Source organism: Solea solea, chromosome 10, assembly GCF_958295425.1.
Source record: "Solea solea chromosome 10, fSolSol10.1, whole genome shotgun sequence".
Classification (NCBI taxonomy): Eukaryota; Metazoa; Chordata; class Actinopteri; order Pleuronectiformes; family Soleidae; genus Solea; species Solea solea.
Window position 1 is genome coordinate 686,537 of NC_081143.1, and position 18,554 is coordinate 705,090.

The following is an 18,554-nucleotide window of genomic DNA, read 5'->3' on the forward strand; positions in this document are numbered from 1 at the left end:
TCAGATCAGAGTCCAATTTAACCCCCAGGTTTGTGATAGGGGGCTTTAAAAGCGGTGCCAAGCAGCCCAGATCTACTTGACCATTGGACATTGGACCTGACCCATGGTCCAGCCTCTCTCTGTCATGTGATGTCAGTATCTTATCAAAGCCTCAAATATCACTGTCAGCTGCTTTTAGACTTACACAAACACCAGATATTTTCCAAAAGTTTTCTGTATGTGAGGATTCAAAAAAAGTCACTCTGCAATTTCTGCAATTTCCACGTATAACGTTTGTTATACGTGGAAATTCGCTTTAGTCCACAGAAATGAGCGTCTCTGAGAACGTCCTTTAAATGAAGTGCTCACATCAGCAACTTTGTCACTTGGCAATTTCATCGTTTGCCTACTCAACTGCAACTGCAGCTGGATATTATATATATATATGGACACACACATACATATATATATATATATATACATATATATATATATATGTGCTCAAGGGTGAAAAACACCTACGGTGAAATGGAGCCACATTTGACATGGAGTCATTTGTGCCCAGTATTTTCAAACGGTATGATTAATAAAGGAAAAGTCAAATGACACACTCTTCTGTGGTATTATCTTTTTTAATGACTGTATCATATTGGATTCAAAGTCTCTGTGGATGAACATAACTGCGGCACCGTTCTGAACCCAGCTGACGGCCATACATCTCCGTCGTGCGCTGTGGGGAGTGGGTTGGAGTGGGGGAGGCTCCGGGGAGGCGCCGTGCGTCGTGCCACGGACCTGCGCGCGGCGCTCGGTTCCCGTCACTGATCAGATGCTCAGTGCGCGCGGCTGACTGAGGTGAACACTACAGAGCAGGAGAAGCGCTCCGTTTCCCGGGCTGATCACCGCGGGAATCCAGCCTCCGGACCGACTGCGCGCTGGCTCACGTTCCTTTAGGGGGGGAGAAACAAACAGAGAGGAGGGGATACAGAGGGAGAGAGTGTGAGAGAGGGGGGAGAGAAGAGACGCTGGACTTGTGGGGCTCTGCGGGCTCGAGCGCCTCTCTCTTGCTCGGGAAGCCACGGGGGCGATGCTGCTGGGCGGGGAAGGTGCACGGTTTCTGCCCGGTGGCGGAGAAGATGCGAGCCGGGGCTTCAACACTGCCGCGCCGCCGCCGTCGTGTTTTCAGACCCAGAATTGATGATGGTGATGATACTGCCTCCCTCAGTGGTCTTTCTCTGCTCCTCCGGATCCTTCACGTCCGGGATTCATCTTCTCCAAACGCTGGATTATAGATGATTGTTGTGGACATCATTTTTTTTCTTTTCCTCGACATTTCATCTACTCAATTCTCCTTTTCCCTCCCGGAGGAGAAAGTGGGGGGACAGAAAGATACACACTGCTAGATTAAGGATTGGTGTATTTGCGACTCCCAAGTGCGCGCAATCACGCCCAAAATCAGTGAGCGACGCCTTGGTGAGGAGGAGGAGGAGGGCGAGGAAGAGGAGGAGGAGGAGGAGGAGGAAAAAGAGGGGGGATGCCGCACCGTTCATCACCAAATATCAACAAATGTCACCAGGCTCGGGTTTTGGGGAAGCCCCCCTCGGTTGGCGTTTGCGTGTAACACGAGTGGCGTGGAGTCTGTAGGAGGGAGAGAGGGGGAGACCGTGAATCTGCCGCGCCGCACCGAACATTGCGGATATACGGCACAAGAAAAAAATGAATTATTAAAGATTTTAACTCATATATATTTCTATTTTTACCTCACAGGGAAGAAAAGGGGGGGAGACCTGGGGGAGGAGGGAGGGAAGACAACTGCAGATCCTGTCAACGTGCACGAGGCTAGAGAGAGAGAGAGAGAGAGTGAGAGAGAGAGTGAGAGAGGGGGGGTGAGACGCAGTCTCCAGCTGGAGCCTCTTCTTAGTGGAGATGATTGCAATATTCTGTTTATCTACATCCGTATGGCATGAATCTGGGTGATCGATCTGTTTTTACCAAGATTCATCATCTCCTCAAATCTTCTAGAGATTTTCTTGACAAACAGAGAGAGGGAGGGAGAGAGAGAGAGAGAGACAGAGAGAGAGAGAAAATACCTTCCTTGCTAAATGATCAAATCACTGATGCTCTGACACTACACAGCATTTGTGTCTGTGCTCTTACGCGCCAACAAATCCTATTTATTTATTATTTCAGACATTAAACACCGTTTTCTCCATTCATATTCCAAACAAACGACCAGAGACACCGCGCGCTCTCCTCCTTCTCCTCTCCCTACCCTCAGCTCTCCTCCTGCCAGCCCCCCACCCCCGAACACACACACACACACACACACACACACACACAGAGTCAAATGGAGGTATCTTCTCGGTGCTGAAGATCTGGGGAGGGAGACACATATAGATAAATAGATAGACAGGAGGAGACAGAGACAATTAAAGGAGCCAAACTCCATCCTGCTGCATGCGGAGCCGAGGCTGATGGGGTGGTGGCATGAGGAGGTGTCACTCTGAGGTTCCCCCTCAGCTCCTTCCTAACCTCTGGCGTTTGGTGTCTGCAGAATGGCGCGTTTTGGAGACGAGCTACCCAACAGGTATGGTGGAGGAGGAGGAGGAGGAGGAGGAGGTGGTGGCGGTGGTGGCGGGGGTGCCGGCGGACAAGGGGGGCCCGGCCGCGGCGGCAGCAGGCAAGGGGGCGCCCCGGGGGCGCAGCGGATGTACAAGCAGTCGATGGCCCAGAGAGCCCGGACCATGGCCCTGTACAACCCCATACCCGTCCGGCAGAGCTGCCTAACGGTCAACCGCTCCCTCTTCCTCTTCAGCGAAGACAACTTGGTGAGGAAATACGCCAAAAAGATCACCGAGTGGCCATATCCTTTCATACTCCAGCCAAGGTACACTCTGTGTGTGTGTGTGTGTGTGTTTGTGTGTGTGTTCTTGTGCTTGTTTGTGTTCCCTCTTCAATGTTTGTTATACACCAGTAGTCTTCATGGAGAACAAAACCTGGTCCTAATCAGGCAGAATCCCATTTCTGAGGCACTGGTCTATGTAAGAATTGAGATGTAAAATTGGTTATTGAAATTCTTGTTTGGCTTTAGTGAGGCAGTCCAAATTTTAGGCAGTCCAAATGTTAGGCAGTCCAAATGTTAGACAGTCCAAATGTTAGGCTCTCCAAATGTTAGGCAGTCCAAATGTTAGGCAGTCCAAATGTTAGACAGTCCAAATGTTAGGCTCTCCAAATGTTAGGCAGTCCAAATGTTAGGCAGTCCACATGTTAGGCAGTCCAAATGTTAGACAGTCCAAATGTTACACACTCCAAATGTTAGGCTCTCCAAATGTTAGGCAGTCCAAATGTTAGACAGTCCAAATGTTAGGCACTCCAAATGTTAGACAGTCCAAATGTTAGGCACTCCAAATGTTAAGCTCTCCAAATGTTAGACAGTCCAAATTGTTAGGTACTCCAAATGTTAAGCAGTCCAAATGTTAGACAGTCCAAATGTTAGGTGGTCCAAATGTTAGGCACTCCAAATGTTAGGCAGTCCAAATGTTAGACAGTCCAAATGTTAGACAGTCCAAATGTTAGGCACTCCAAATGTTAGGCAGTCCAAATGTTAGGCAGTCCAAATGTTAAGCAGTCCAAATGTTAGGCAGTCCAAATGTTAGGCACTCCAAATGTTAGGCAGTCCAAATATTAGGCACTCCAAATGAATATAACTCAGTGTATACTCCTCACAAATGTGTGTGTGTTTGTGTACTTGTAAATGGTTCCTCTTAAGAACACTTTCTGGTACAAACATTGACTTTTTCAGGACCACTTGTCCTCATGGGGACTAAAGCCCGGTCCTAATGAGGAATAACCTTGTTTTTAGGCTAGTTCAGAGTAAATGGTTTTGTAACAGTTAGTGTTGGGGTAAGCTTTTGGCTTGGCAGAGTCCTAACAAGAATAGCGCTGCACACCTTTGTGTGTGTGAGATAGATAGATAGATAGATAGATAGATAGATAGATAGATAGATGATGGATGTGGACAGTGATGCTGGTTGTCATGACACTGGCAATCACAATTTCATTGATGCTGCTGTTGATGAAGGTGCATCTTAAATATGGGCTACAGTATTTAATGTGAATGCCTCAGTGACCTGACTGTGTCAGTATATGGTCTTACTGATGTTATGGAGACTAGAATCAGTTCACACGCTCACTTATTTTCCAAAATCAAGACCATTTGATGTCAATCATAACATTTTAAGTCTCTAGGACATTAATGTAAATCTGATTTAATCCAACCTGTGCGTGTGTGTGTTACAGTGCTACAGTCAGAGCTGAGTGCTGATGTCAGCATTGTGAAGACTTAAGCACCATGCAACCAGAAGGGAGAGGAAATGACTCTCCTGCTCTCTCTCTAATTACTACTGACCATATATGGACAGCCAGTGGCTGTTGTACAGGACAGCAGTGGAAAAAGCAGTCATTGTCAGGACAGGTCAGTCTGCTGCAGTTACTTCACACTACAAAGTCCTGCTTTAAAGAACAGAACAACTGTTCATATGAACTTACAGTGTTGTTTAAGCACTTCTTTTATTGCTAAAATGAACACAGTCTGCACCCAGACAGGTGTTCAATAGACATGCATGCAGCACCATAAATTTGCAGCAACAAAAGTGAAAAGAGCAATTTAAAGAGTAGATGCAAAGTTTGTGGCAGTGGCTCGCATGAATCTTGTCAATACTGTGATGTGATTTGCATTCTTTACTTGCTTGAGTTGAAATATTTGACCTCGATGGAAACACATCGCTCCACAGGATGTTTGCTGTGAAATCCCTTTGGCATTTTAGAAAAGATCCCAATGTCCAAACATTGTATCTGGAGTAGAAAGATGACTCTTTTTTTTATCAATATAGGTTTGTATCATTTTGATGTAATTATGAATAGTCACATTAACTGAATGACTTTTTCTGATCAATGAAATAATGGAATATTCATGCTCATCGCTAGTATGTAAATTGGGGTCAGGGCTAAAACTAAGGATTATTTTCATAATCAATTCATCTGTCGATTATTCTCTCGGTTAATTGAGTACTTGAGTAAAATATTGATCAGTGTTTTCCAAACCTGGAAATAATGATGTTCTCAAATGTCTTGTTTTGTCCACAAACCAAAATGATTCAGTTTTAAAGATTTCTTTGTTTTATGGAGCACAGAAACCAGAACATCTTCACATTTAAGAATCGGAAAAATCAGAGAAACCTGCTTTACTTAACACTCAAAAAATAGTTACTAAATAATCCATGAATGAATGGATTATTATTGGTTTAATTGGTTAATCATTGTAGTCCTGTCTCGTGTGATTGTCATTAGATTTTCAACAATCATAACTTTTCCTCCTCCTCTAAACTCTGTTTTCAGCTTTGTGGGAATCTGGCATTTGATGAGAATTTTGACCAATCACAGTGCAGTTCAGAGAGAGAAGCTGTGTTTACATGTCTCTTCAGTGGAATCAAGTGGTGTGATTGTCCTCAATCTTTATTGCAGTCATTTATACTGACAGCTAATTAACAACAATGTATAAATAAAGATGACACTTTCTGTTCCCTTTGTTTCACCAAAGTCAGGAACTCGATGAATCAGTCAAATGTGATGTCAGACATGTCGCCTGATCCTCACAAATCCGAACACTTTTGTGAAAAACCCACATGATGTTATTGGACAGGAGGACAGAAAACCCACACGAAGCATCTTTATCTCTCTCTGCCAAAAAATGATTTAGCTCTTCTGCATAAAAACCTTTCATGGAAAATATCAGCTTTAATTTTTACTTTACACTCTAAATATACGCACACACAATCAAGTGTTATTTCCAGTCACTGATCATGTCAGGTGATGAATAAACTGTACCTGTAAATCCTATTACTTAACAGTTCCCAGTAACAAAGTTACTAATCCCAGAAAACTCAGGCTCTGACTGTATCTGGACATGATGGCGTGTTCACACGGTTCATCAGGTGTTTCATCACAAAACATTTTCACATTTAAAGAATGTGCCGCACAGTCATGTAAAAGCTGCAGTACGCACATTTTGTTGTTCATTTTCATCTTTGTGAACAGAAACGACATTTTTACACTTAAATCATCTGAAAACCAGCAAAACTATCCAGCCTGACTGAGGGAGCATCTGTGTCCATACAGCAGCAGAGCAGGGCGGGAGGGGTCTGAAGGACCGGCTTTTTTGAGCTCTTCATTGGCATTACTTTGTGTTTGCAGCAGTAGCGATTGCTCGAAGCTCAGCTTCCTCTGAAATGTCAGTGTACTGTGTTGTATTTACATTTCAATGCTACACGTGCACTACAACAGAATTATTACAACACAATCACTACAACACAATTACTACAACACAATCACTGCAACACAATCACTGCAATACAATCACTACAACACAATCACTGCAACACAATCACTGCAACACAATCACTGCAACACAATCACTACAACACAATTATTACACCACAATCACTACAACACAATTATTACAACACAATCACTACAACACAATTATTACACCACAATCACTACAACAAAATTATTACAACACAATCACTACAACACAATTATTACAGCACAATTACTACACCACAATCACTACAACACAATTATTACAAGACAATTATTACAACACAATCACTACAACACAATTACTACACCACAATCACTACAACACAATTATTACAAGACAATTATTACAACACAATCACTACAACACAATTACTACAACACAATCACTACAACACAATTATTACACCACAATCACTACAACACAATTATTACATCACAATCACTACAACACAATTATTACACCACAATCACTACAACACAATTATTACAACACAATTACTACAACACAATCACTGCAATACAATCACTACAACACAATCACTGCAACACAATCACTGCAACACAATCACTACAACACAATTATTACACCACAATCACTACAACACAATTATTACAACACAATCACTACAACACAATTATTACACCACAATCACTACAACAAAATTATTACAACACAATCACTACAACACAATTATTACACCACAATCACTACAACACAATTATTACATCACAATCACTACAACACAATCACTACAACACAATTACTACAACACAATCACTCCACCACAATTACTACAACACAATCACTACAACACAATTATTACACCACAATCACTACAACACAATCACTACACCACAATCACTACAACACAATCACTACACCACAATTACTACAACACAATGACTACAGCACAATCACTACAGCACAATCACTACAGCACAATCACTACAACACAATCACTACAGCACAATCACTACAACACAATCACTACACCACAATCACTACAGCACAATCACTACAACACAATTATTACACCACAATTACTACAACACAATCACTACACCACAATCACTACAGCACAATCACTACAACACAATTAGAACGTGTCACTGATTCACTCAGAATCAGCTGTTTGTCACGGATGACGAATCGATGACGTGATTTTCAGCCTCTGCATTAAAACCACTTAAAGAAAAGGATATCTCAGCTTCTCGTGGAGTCAGTGGAGCAGTGGGTGGACACTGGGCTTCTGCATGATGATTGGAGGAACTGTCCCAAAAGGCGGAGCCAGTTTTTGATTGACAGAGTTGCAGAGACAATAGCGGAGCCTTTTCTGCCTCAGTGTGGATTCTGTCAGGGAAGTCCGTGGACAAACAGCTGCTCGTCATACACTGTAAATAAAGACATTATAATAGCATTTCAGTTTGACATAATTATCACTTTTTCTTCTTCTAGTTGTTGGTTATGTAAGAATTTCTGTATAAATAACTGGGCCTGAAATGATCTTCCCCTGTTTCAAAGACCAGTAACTGCCACTGATTTACAGTCATAGTCCAACCTGTATGCAGCGCGCGGTCTAAACAGCACTGCACTGTGGAGCTGATTGTGAGGCTTAATCAGCATTGTGCGACAATTTGTTTATATTTAAAAGTCACTGACTGTAGTTTTGTTCTTTCTTTGTTCAATGAGTTTGTTGCTTTGAGTGACTGCACGTCACAGTGCAGCAGATCCATCCATCACAGCTGCCAGCACTGTGTGTAGAACATGCAAAAAAAGCTATTTAGTTAAAGAAAGAATGGTTTACACTGATTTTCCAGCATTTGATATCATTATTGTTCTAGTCTCTCTCTTTAGATGATAACACTGCCCTTCACAATCTCCCCAGTCGTTCTAGAATGGTCTTCAGAAAAGAGCTGTTCACATCTTCTGCTGAAAAGAACTATTTATTTCACATCACATTATACTGTAAATCACAGCTGTATGCAGAAAGTAAAAGCAATGTCAGTTCTTTCTCAGCCTAATGCGCTTCCTGGTTTGAAAGTAAACTGAGCATATCCCAGTACGCTGCCATCTGTACAGGCTGTGTTGGCCCAGAGGACTTCATTATTCCTCCTCTTCTCTCTTCTTCTTCACTGCACTTCTCCCCCTTTCTATCGTGCTTTAAATCTTCTTAGTTCCACGTTCTCTCGCTCATGTGTTTCTCCCTGTGTTTACTGTAGTGGCAACATTGTTTGAAGCTGAGGTCGTCACATGATTAAGGAAAAAGCAAGTCTCTGTCCAAATGTAGCACGGATTTTAACCACATACTAAATCTTCACTTTTAATATTTAAATCACCAGAAATGGCTTCTGGAATTAAATGATCCACAGGCTATTTAATAATGTGTGTGTGTGTGTGTGTGTGTGTGTGTGTGTTCATCATCATTATCAAGGCGAAGAAAAAGAATGGAGAATAATCTCAGATGAGATGATATTTATATGAACAGGAGTTAAATCGTTGTTGTCCTTTCAAGAGGAAAGTCAGCTATCTTAAATGCTAACGCGTAAGCGTTAAAGTCCGCTAGCTTAAATGCTAACGTGTAAGTGATGAAGTCCGCTATCTTAAATGCCAAAGCGTAAGCGATAATGTCCGCTAGCTTAAATGCTAGCGTGTAAGCAACAAATTCCGCTATCTTAAATGCTAGCGTGTAAGCAACAAATTCCGCTATCTTAAATGCTAACGTGTAAGCGATAAAGTCCGCTAGCTTAAATGCTAACGTGTAAGTGATGAAGTCCGCTATCTTAAATGCTAAAGCGTAAGCGATAATGTCCGCTATCTTAAATGCTAGCGTGTAAGCAATAAAGTCCGCTATCTTAAATGCTAACGCATAAGCGATAATGTCTGCTAGCTTAAATGCTAGTGTGTAAGCGATAAAGTCCGCTATCTTAAATGCTAATGTGTAAGCGATGAAGTGCGCTATCTTAAATGCTAATGTGTTAGCGATGAAGTCCGCTATCTTAAATGTTAACATGTTAGTGATGATGTCCACTAGCATAGCAGAAGTGAGATGGGCGTCGGCCTCTGTCTTTGTTAAATTTTGCGCTGTAACAGCTACGACTTAGTTCTTGTGCAGTGCGTCTTTCCTCGTCCATCTTCATTCAGCGATGAAAACACACGCAGCTTCTCGAAGCAGCAGTAGCAGGGAGGAGCCTCATATAAAGCAGCCGTGTGTTTCCTCTGTGACTGCAGCTGATTGGCTGAAAAAACTAAAGCACAGGAATGTGGTATCACCACCCCTTAACTTGGCATTGGTTCACAGCGATCAAAAAACCCTTCAAATACAAAGTTTATGGTTTTAAGACCCACAAACATTGAGTGGCTTCTTCAAAATTTCAACTTGCATATTCTGTAAAAAAAAAAGGAAAATCTCAGATTTTTTGAAAAAAAAAAGAAAATTCTTTGTTTACTGGATTTGTGCTGGGCCGACTTGTTGCTGGTTTTCTCGTAGTAGGTCACATATCTTTCAATACTAACCGTGAACTGTTTATCACGGACGACGGATCGTCTTACGTGATTTGCGTATTCCTGTAGCAGCCTCCGCATCACAACCACCTGAAGCTCGGCTGTTCTCTATGGCACAGAATAGGAGCCAGTTTTCAATTGACAATGTTGCAGAAACATACATGACCTGTATGTTCTGAATGTATGTATTTAAATAAGTGCAATGAGCTTCCTCTGTTTTCAAAGACCAGCAGCTGCCACTGATCTGCAGCTAATCTGATGCACAGATTAGCAGGTACACTGTTTCACTTTGTAATACTAATCCATGCATTAACAAGTACTGCATATAATGCATGGACATGTACATACATGCATACGGACACTGACAGGTTAGCTGGTGGTTGTGTGTGTGTGTGTGTGTGTGTGTGTGTGTGTTTAGCATGTAACAGTCATGACAAAACTCTGAAGTTTGCTTTTATCTCACACCTCACCGGACATCCTCCTCCCACCCACACACACACACACACACATGATGGGTGGGTGGGTTGGTGGGCGATACTGTAACACCTGTTCAGCAGGAGCACATACATCAGATGAGCTCTGCTGCATCTCTCCACACACACACACACACACACACACACACACACACACACACCATTTGGGATATTCACGCTCCAGTGTGCAATCTCTCTCTCTCTCTCTCTCTCTCTCACACACACACACACACTAGGTCCTGAATCTTTTCCCTGGAAGTGTGTGTGTGCGTGTGTGCGTGTGTGTGTGTGTGTGTGGGAGGAGGATGTCCGGTGAGGTGTGAGCTAAAAGCAGACTTCAGGGGTTTTTGGCGTGTCTGTTACATGCTATCTATGCTAACTAAAGGCCAGTTGACACTCCAACGATCCCCGAGCTGAAGACACCTGTGAGTGGGTCAGTCAGTGATGCATGCGTCAGTGTCCAGTCACTGCTGTACAGTAAGGCTGGTTGATACACTGTAAATGTTAGTATCTGGATTCTCAGAGCAGATTTGAGAGTCTCTGGAGACGTATTTTAATCTGTCCTTTTTGTAATGTTGTCCGTCTGTGTTGTATGATCGTCCTCGAGGTCTCTCCCTGTGTCTCAGTGGGAGAGACCTCGAGGACGATCATACAACAGTGTTGTATGATCGTCGTCGAGGTCTCTCCCTGTGTCTCAGTGGGAGAGACCTCGAGGACGATCATACAACAGTGTTGTATGATCGTCGTCGAGGTCTCTCCCTGTGTCTCAGTGGGATAACCTGGTTAAATAAAGGTTAAAAAACAACATCCTGACAGACAGAGGAGTCAAGTTTGTTTTGACAGATATTTGATCCTCAGTCAATGCCCCGTGTGTGTGTGTGTGTGTGTGTGTCACTGTGGTGAAACGTGATGCCCCTGTTGTCCTGTAGGTTAGACATGCACCCATCAGCTCTTTTCATCTGAAACATTCTCTGTTTTCTTTTCTTTTATTGAAAAATAAGGACTGGTTTGATCGATACAACTGCTGTTTTAGTTTATTAGAGACAAACCTCATTTTAAGTAAATGGTCTTTATTTATATGGTGTTTGCCATTCACTCATTCACACAGCACATTTTCTGTCGCTCATCTTTGACATCCACACACACGCTGCCGTCAGGAGCCATGTGGGGTTAAGTGTCTTGCATGTAGACTAGCGTAGCCAGGAATCGAACCCCCAGTCTCTGAGTTGAAGGACCACTCGCGCCACCGCTCACCCAGTAGAAGTAGATGTTCACCATGATTTTTGTGCATCTCTGGTCAGTAGTTAGGTCGCTAACTTAGATGACTCGATAAACAGGTAACAGTTGAAGAGTAAAACTTGTCGTACAGCATGAGGATGTCAACCCACAGCTCATCATGATCGAGTGTTGTCAGAGTAACAGTTGATATAGTTGTGTCATAAACACAACTTTTATTGATTTGTTTGTTCATTTTGTCCAAAATCAGTGATTCTTGAGAAAAGGGACAAAACGTCACTTTGTAATGCCCTGCCCACTGTTTTAAAACATCTGTTCACAGTTTGCTTTTTTCATCTCAAGAATCACTGAAACATCAACATGTCATGTTCCATGAGGGTTAGGGTTCGGGTTCCTCACGGCGTCTCCACACAGATGTAGAAGCTGGTTTCCAGTGTGTCTGTGATATTGTCAAACACTCCCGACTTTTTCACAACCAAGTCAAGTTCAGATGTCGTTGATGGTGGAAGTGAAGGCTATGAATCAGCCTCATGATGAGTTCATGGTCTCAATCACTAGTTTCAGGTCTTCTGCCAAGATATATGACTTCAATCTGATAAATGATGAACAATAGTGTATGTCCACTTTTATACACACTCTGTGATGAAGTTTGTGTGTTTGTGTGTTTGTGTGTGAGAGCATGTTAAAAGGAAAACTCGTCATACAAAGCATCATTCAGAATGCAGACGAGTCATTTTTCAGGAGACTGTTGGAACACGACAAAGAGAAATAAAACAGAGGCTGAAAAAGACAGAGGGAAATAAAACAAAGGCTGAGGTGTGAGAAGAAGAACAACGTGGAGGGGAGAAAAGAGGAGAGCCATAGTGTTTTCCCTTCATGTTGAGTCACTGATCTACATTCAATCTGCACTATGTGAATTATTGATTGGCCTTTAGCCAGCCTCTCTCCGTGTGTGTGTGTGTGTGTGTGTGTGTGTGTGTGTGTGTGTGTGTGTGTGTGAGATGCTTTAGCTGAAAAGCCCAGTGGTGGCATTTCTCTCTCTACTATTGACAGAGAGGGAGAACACACTCAAACACACACCTGAAGGTTTCCATGAACACACGTGCACTCACAGACACACACACACACACACACGCTTAGCCCCTAATCCTTAACCCTCACAACTACATGCCTATTCCTAACCCCACTTAACCTAATCTTAATTCTAACCCTAACCCTAAAAGTAAGTCTTAATCCTTTAAGGTGTGGCAGAAGCTGAGGACCACACAAAATGTCCTCACTTCCTGTGGTTTATGCGTTTTTTTTGGTCCTCACAAAAAATGTATGTACTTGTACACACAAACTTGCTGAGTACACACACACACACACCTAATATCTAAATATCAGCAGTTTATCAGAAGTAACAAACTGAATGGTTCCTCCTTGGATAAATGAAGTGATTCCTCGTTCCTAACGTGGGGTCAGTTCTCAGTGAGTGGATGTAGCTTGTCCTCACACATTGTCTCTGTATGTGGGCGGGTCTATATCTGTAAACTCGTCTCATCCTCTGTTCTGCATTTCAGGTGTCCAAAAGATGTCTGAGTCATCTTCTGAAAATACATTATTCATTTCATACTTGTGCTCAAATCTATACTTGGTGGTGTTTCCTGCCTCCTCTGATGCCACTTATTAGGGTTTGTGCCTTTAAGTGGGACAGGCAGGCACATGCACAGTACAAATATAACTGCCCAAGGGAAACCATTTTAGCCACTCAACAAACAGCTCACCCTCTAAAATCTTAATAATGTGTTTGCTGCTTTATTTCACTGTGACACAGCTCTTAACATGTGTGTCCAGAGAGAAAATCAGTGATTTGACGTCACAGTGCACTGACGTTGACCGGTGAGTTCTACGGACGCACCGTTAGGAAAATAACCCAAAATCAGGAAACACTGAAAGAAATGATGATGCCAGTTCTTCTGTATTTAGTTGTCATGGCTGCGTGTACATCACAGTGCACAATGATGTGTGTATGGTAGAAAAGCAAATACTCATACTGACATAATGGCGTACAGTACATATGGAACATTGCATAACAGTTGGTGAGTTGTCACCAGGATGCAGAGCTGCAGGTTCTGGGGGGGAGACCTGTAACACCTGTAACGCCTGTAACACCTGTAACGCCTGTAACACCTGTAACAGGCTGAACAGTCTGTGGTCAGGGGCACTGCGTTTGTCCCCTGCCTCAGCTTGATGGCGCCTTGAGGGGGAGTGGCTACAGTAGCGCGGTGAAAGCCAATGTGTGCTTCTTTTAGTGATATGATAACCGATATCTTTTGCACTTTAACCAAACAACGTCAAACTCGTGCCTGTAGCAAGACACCTGTCAAGTTTGATCAATCGCACCATCGGTTCCAGAGATATGCGAGTAACACACACACACACACACACACGCACGCACGCACGCACGCACGCACACACACACACACACGCACGCACACACGCGCACACACGCACACACGCACGCACACACACGCACACACACACACACACGCACACAGACACACACGCACACACACACACACACGCGCACACAGACACACACGCACACACACACAGACACACAAATCTACTTTTGTGTTGATTCTACATTGATTCCATGATTTTATATAAATAAATAAATGTTATAAGTTACAGCTTTATGCTTGCGATTAATCACGATTAATTACAGAAAATTGTGCGATTAATAAGTTACACTTTTTTAATTGATTGACAGCCCTAATATATAGATGTATAGATTAATATTCATGCTTCAAAGAATAAATCAATTTAGAATCTATGACAATATTTAGGAGGATCTCATCAAACATATCAGACACCGAGGGTGCATGCTCCTCATCTGCTGCAGACAGACGAGTCTTTCTCTTCTGTGCGCCGCTCCCGCACGGTGCTCCATCTGTATCCAACGCAGCCTGGATCATTTCTCTACGTGCAGCTTTATCCTCACGTCCAAGTCATGATCTTTATGACGAGGATCGAGTACAGTCGCGATGAAGTGCAGAGGATCTGAGTAGATCTCAGTAAAAGCACAGACTCTCCTTTAGCTCGTTTAGCTGCTCTTCATTAGGACCACTGGTGTGAAGTGAATGTCGCTGGAGTTCATAATCTGCGCTGTTTGCAGCCAACTGTCACTTTTGCTTTCCAGACAAAACTTTCCAGCATTGAGTAGGTGCCGTTCCACCGTGCACTCACATCTGGTTTTATTCGTGGACAGACTCTAAGCAGGAATAGACCGGCGCGTGCTGGCTGCAGTTTCTAGTTGTTTCACTGCACGGAAACAACTAGAGATGTTTCCATGCATCTCTAGTTGTTTCCAATTGTTATTTTGTGACGTCAGTTCAAAATCACTCTTTTGGATTTATCAAAGTGCCAACAGTGTCCTGGACTCTATGGACTTTGGTGCATAGCGTGAGGGATTTACAAGCTTCAGTTTCTGCAATTATAATAATCTATTGACATGTAACGGTGTTAGAATTTGAACCAACAACCTCACTGTAACTATGCTGATGGGATGATTTTCTGGTTCCATCCACACCAGTCTGCTTCTAATGGTTATTTTGCCAGAGTAATGGCTGGTGGTGTGTGGAAATGATCACCTTAATGATTGTAATTATTGTAATTGAGCAGCAGTTTCAGATGGAGAAGGAGCAGAGCGGTGCTCCTCCACCTCTCACTTCATCACATCTGTGCAACAAAATGGAGGAAAAAAGTGTGTGTGTGTGTGTGTGTGTGTGTGTGTGTGTGTGTGTGCGTGTGTGTGCGTGTCCATAATCACATAAACATTACTAAACTGACGAACTGATTAATAATTATTCACTATGTTTTCATGTCAGCCAGACTACTGTCCTGGTCTCGGATTCTGTCCACCTCCACTACACTTGGGGGCGCTATAACCCCCCTTCAGCTTCAGTTTCCCATCTTTTTCATGTCGTATACCATTCTGAGTCCTCTACCAAGCTTCAAGTTAAAAATATTCAATTATTTAAGTCCTATAACATTAAGTGGCATAAATGTCATGTTTGTGTCGCTGTTGTCTTATTCTTCTGTGTCTCAGCTGGTGTTAGCTGCATGGGAACACTCTGGTCTGAATGAAGTTACATATCCAGTAATAGCCTCCATGATCAGGTCGTGTCGGTCATGTTTACATGTATTATACAAGTCAAGATAATATTCTATTATATATTATATAATATTGTAATGTCATATTATTATATTATTATCAATCCATCGATTATCTACCGCTTTGTCACACCATGGACAGTTCACCAGTCCATCACAGGGACACACATTATTATTGTTATTGTTATTATTATTATTATTATTTATACTATTATCGTTATTATTATTATTATCTTATTATTATTATTATTTATACTACTATTATTATTATTTATACTATTATCATTATTATTATTATTATTATTATTATTATTATTTATACTATTATCGTTATTATTATTATTATTATTATTTATACTACTATCGTTAATATTATTATTATTGTTATTATTATCGTTATTATTATTATTATTATTATTATTTGTACTACTATTATTATTGTTATTGTTATTATTATTATCATCATCATCATCGCTATTATCATGTCATGTCATGAATATTATAAATGCATCACTATCATACTACATTATTGATTTTATTTGACTTCTTTCCTGACCTGACTCTGTACAACGTTAACTTTCTAAAAACCAAACTTGTGTCCAGCTCTTCCTGACGTTGTCTTATTGTGAAACAATGAGCAGATTAGCTCTTTAAATAGAAACGTTTAAATATAACTCAGCTGTATCTTTGTCTCATGAACCTTTAATGATGACGGCTGCAGCTGCTGCTGCGTACGGTGCTGAGTGGGATGGTTTGCCATCATCATCATCAGCAGTCTGTCAGTCACTGTGTCACTGCACGAGGGCGGGCCCAGGGGTCAGCACAGCTGTCAATCAACAGGCACCCGAGGCGAAGATGCTGAGGATGACAAGTGGACAACAGAGAGGAGAGGAGTAGAGTTGTGCAGTGACACAGGACAGGCTGAACCATAAGTGACACTTTAATTAGGTAAAAGCGAGTTGGAGCTTTCAGGCTGGATTTGATGGCGTGTGATGGCTTCGATCAATAGAACGGTTTGTAAATATCGTCGGCTGAGTTTGGCTTTTAGTTAAATACTGTTGTTGTTGTTATATCGCTCTGACCGCAGCTGGAACATCAAACCTTTTCCATGTCCTACACCGATACTGACATGATATACATATGCTTTTATCTCACATGAAATCTTTAGATTTCATGTGAGTGACTTAAACACCAACAGCGGCAGATACTTCAGGTGCAGGTTTATTGAACGCCTTTAGATACATGCTAATCACTTACGAGATGACTTGTTTTCAAAATGACATTTTATGGACCAAACAACTAATCAATTCATTGAGAAAAGAATTGTTAGTCGATTTTATTTCCCCCCTCAAATATAGTGTTAATGATTGTGTCGTAAACAACGTTAACGTGAAAATGAAGCCTTGTTTGCTTGTGGTTTATTTCATGGAGCTTTTCCATCATCATACAAAACAGATTTTTATGATCTATTAAATTAGAGTAACAGCGAAATAACAGATGCCATAGAAATCAAGTCTTTCTTTAGTGTTAAATAAGTTGTCGCTCAAAATAAGTCATTTTAAAAACATGAAATTGAAAGAAATCTACATTTAATTGTTGAATTGCAGTAAAACAGTTTAAAGTGATTTTTCTCCATCAGTCTGATCAGTCGAGAGAATGTGAAACAGAAAGGGGAAGAGGAAGAGGAGGGGCCAATGTTTTCAGTATCAGCAGCTGTTTGTTTGCCACGCCTCCTCTTGACCCCAGCTGATGACCTCCGGGGTCATCTGGGAAGTCATGTCAAACAAAGGTCCATCTGACCTGGTCAACCAGAATAAGGTGGTCTCTTTGTCCACTCACTAAGTATAAGACTCATTTATTTATGAATAAAAACTCAACAATGACACGATCAAATGTATTCATGTACAAAAGTAAGAAAATAACACATTTTCACTTTCTTTGAATGAAACTAAGTCAAAATAATGAAGATACTATACTATATTTGGATAAACGTGTGAATGTGAAACAGGATTCTTACTTTTCACCACCTGATACAAAATATTGTTATTTCTTATCTCTGAAAATGTTTTCAATTGGAAACACACTGGATGGCCAAGCTTCCTTACATCGCACTCTTGATACATGATTGACAGGCAATGGCGGCGCCAGGGAGGAGCTAGGGAGGAGCTACAGCACCACCTATAATAGCCATAGCACCCGCCCAGCGTCTCTGCACACACTGGGCTCTCCGTAGTTCCATCTGTGACGCTCCAACAGTAGAACACTGCTGATTCATCATTACACTAGTGTTGCTAACTGCTGTGTGGGATTTCATCATCGGACCATTTTAGGCCCAAGTGCACACTTTGCTGCTCTTTGCTGCTCTTTGCTGCTCCGCTGGATTCACTGCTCCACTGTGACAGCGGCGTCACACCTTCTCACACACACACTCACACACACATGCACATACATGCACCCATGAACACACATGCACCCATGAACGCACGCACGCACACACACTCACGCACACGCACACACTCACGCACACAAACACACACTCACGCACACGCACACACTCACGCACACACGCACACACACTCACGCACACGCACACACTCACGCACACACGCACACACACTCACCAGAATCAGAATCACCTTTATTGTCACCTTTATAAAGTGTACAACGAGATTAAAGGACAGCTCTAGTCGTGTAAGTAAAGAGATAAGAGTAGAAGAAAAAAGAAAGAAACAGTGCACCAACACCTTCGACAAAAAATAAGAAGGATATGTAAAAAAAAGTATTCAAAGTATTTACAGTGGGAGCCAGTCAGGGAAATATGCAGTATA

At 42.1% G+C, this 18,554-nt stretch overlaps 1 protein-coding gene across 9 annotated transcripts in view; it reads left to right on the forward strand.

The window, feature by feature from the left end:
* Window positions 1–2,417: 2,417 nt before the first annotated feature.
* Window positions 2,418–18,554, forward strand: part of cacna1ab (calcium channel, voltage-dependent, P/Q type, alpha 1A subunit, b) — a 177,899-nt gene continuing 161,762 nt past the window's right edge. For all 9 annotated transcript variants that reach the window (XM_058640399.1, XM_058640403.1, XM_058640404.1 and 6 more), the window contains exon 1: window positions 2,418–2,838. In XM_058640399.1, the coding sequence (XP_058496382.1) occupies window positions 2,532–2,838 (307 nt within the window). In that variant the 5' untranslated portion in view covers window positions 2,418–2,531. The remainder of the gene's footprint in view (window positions 2,839–18,554) is intronic.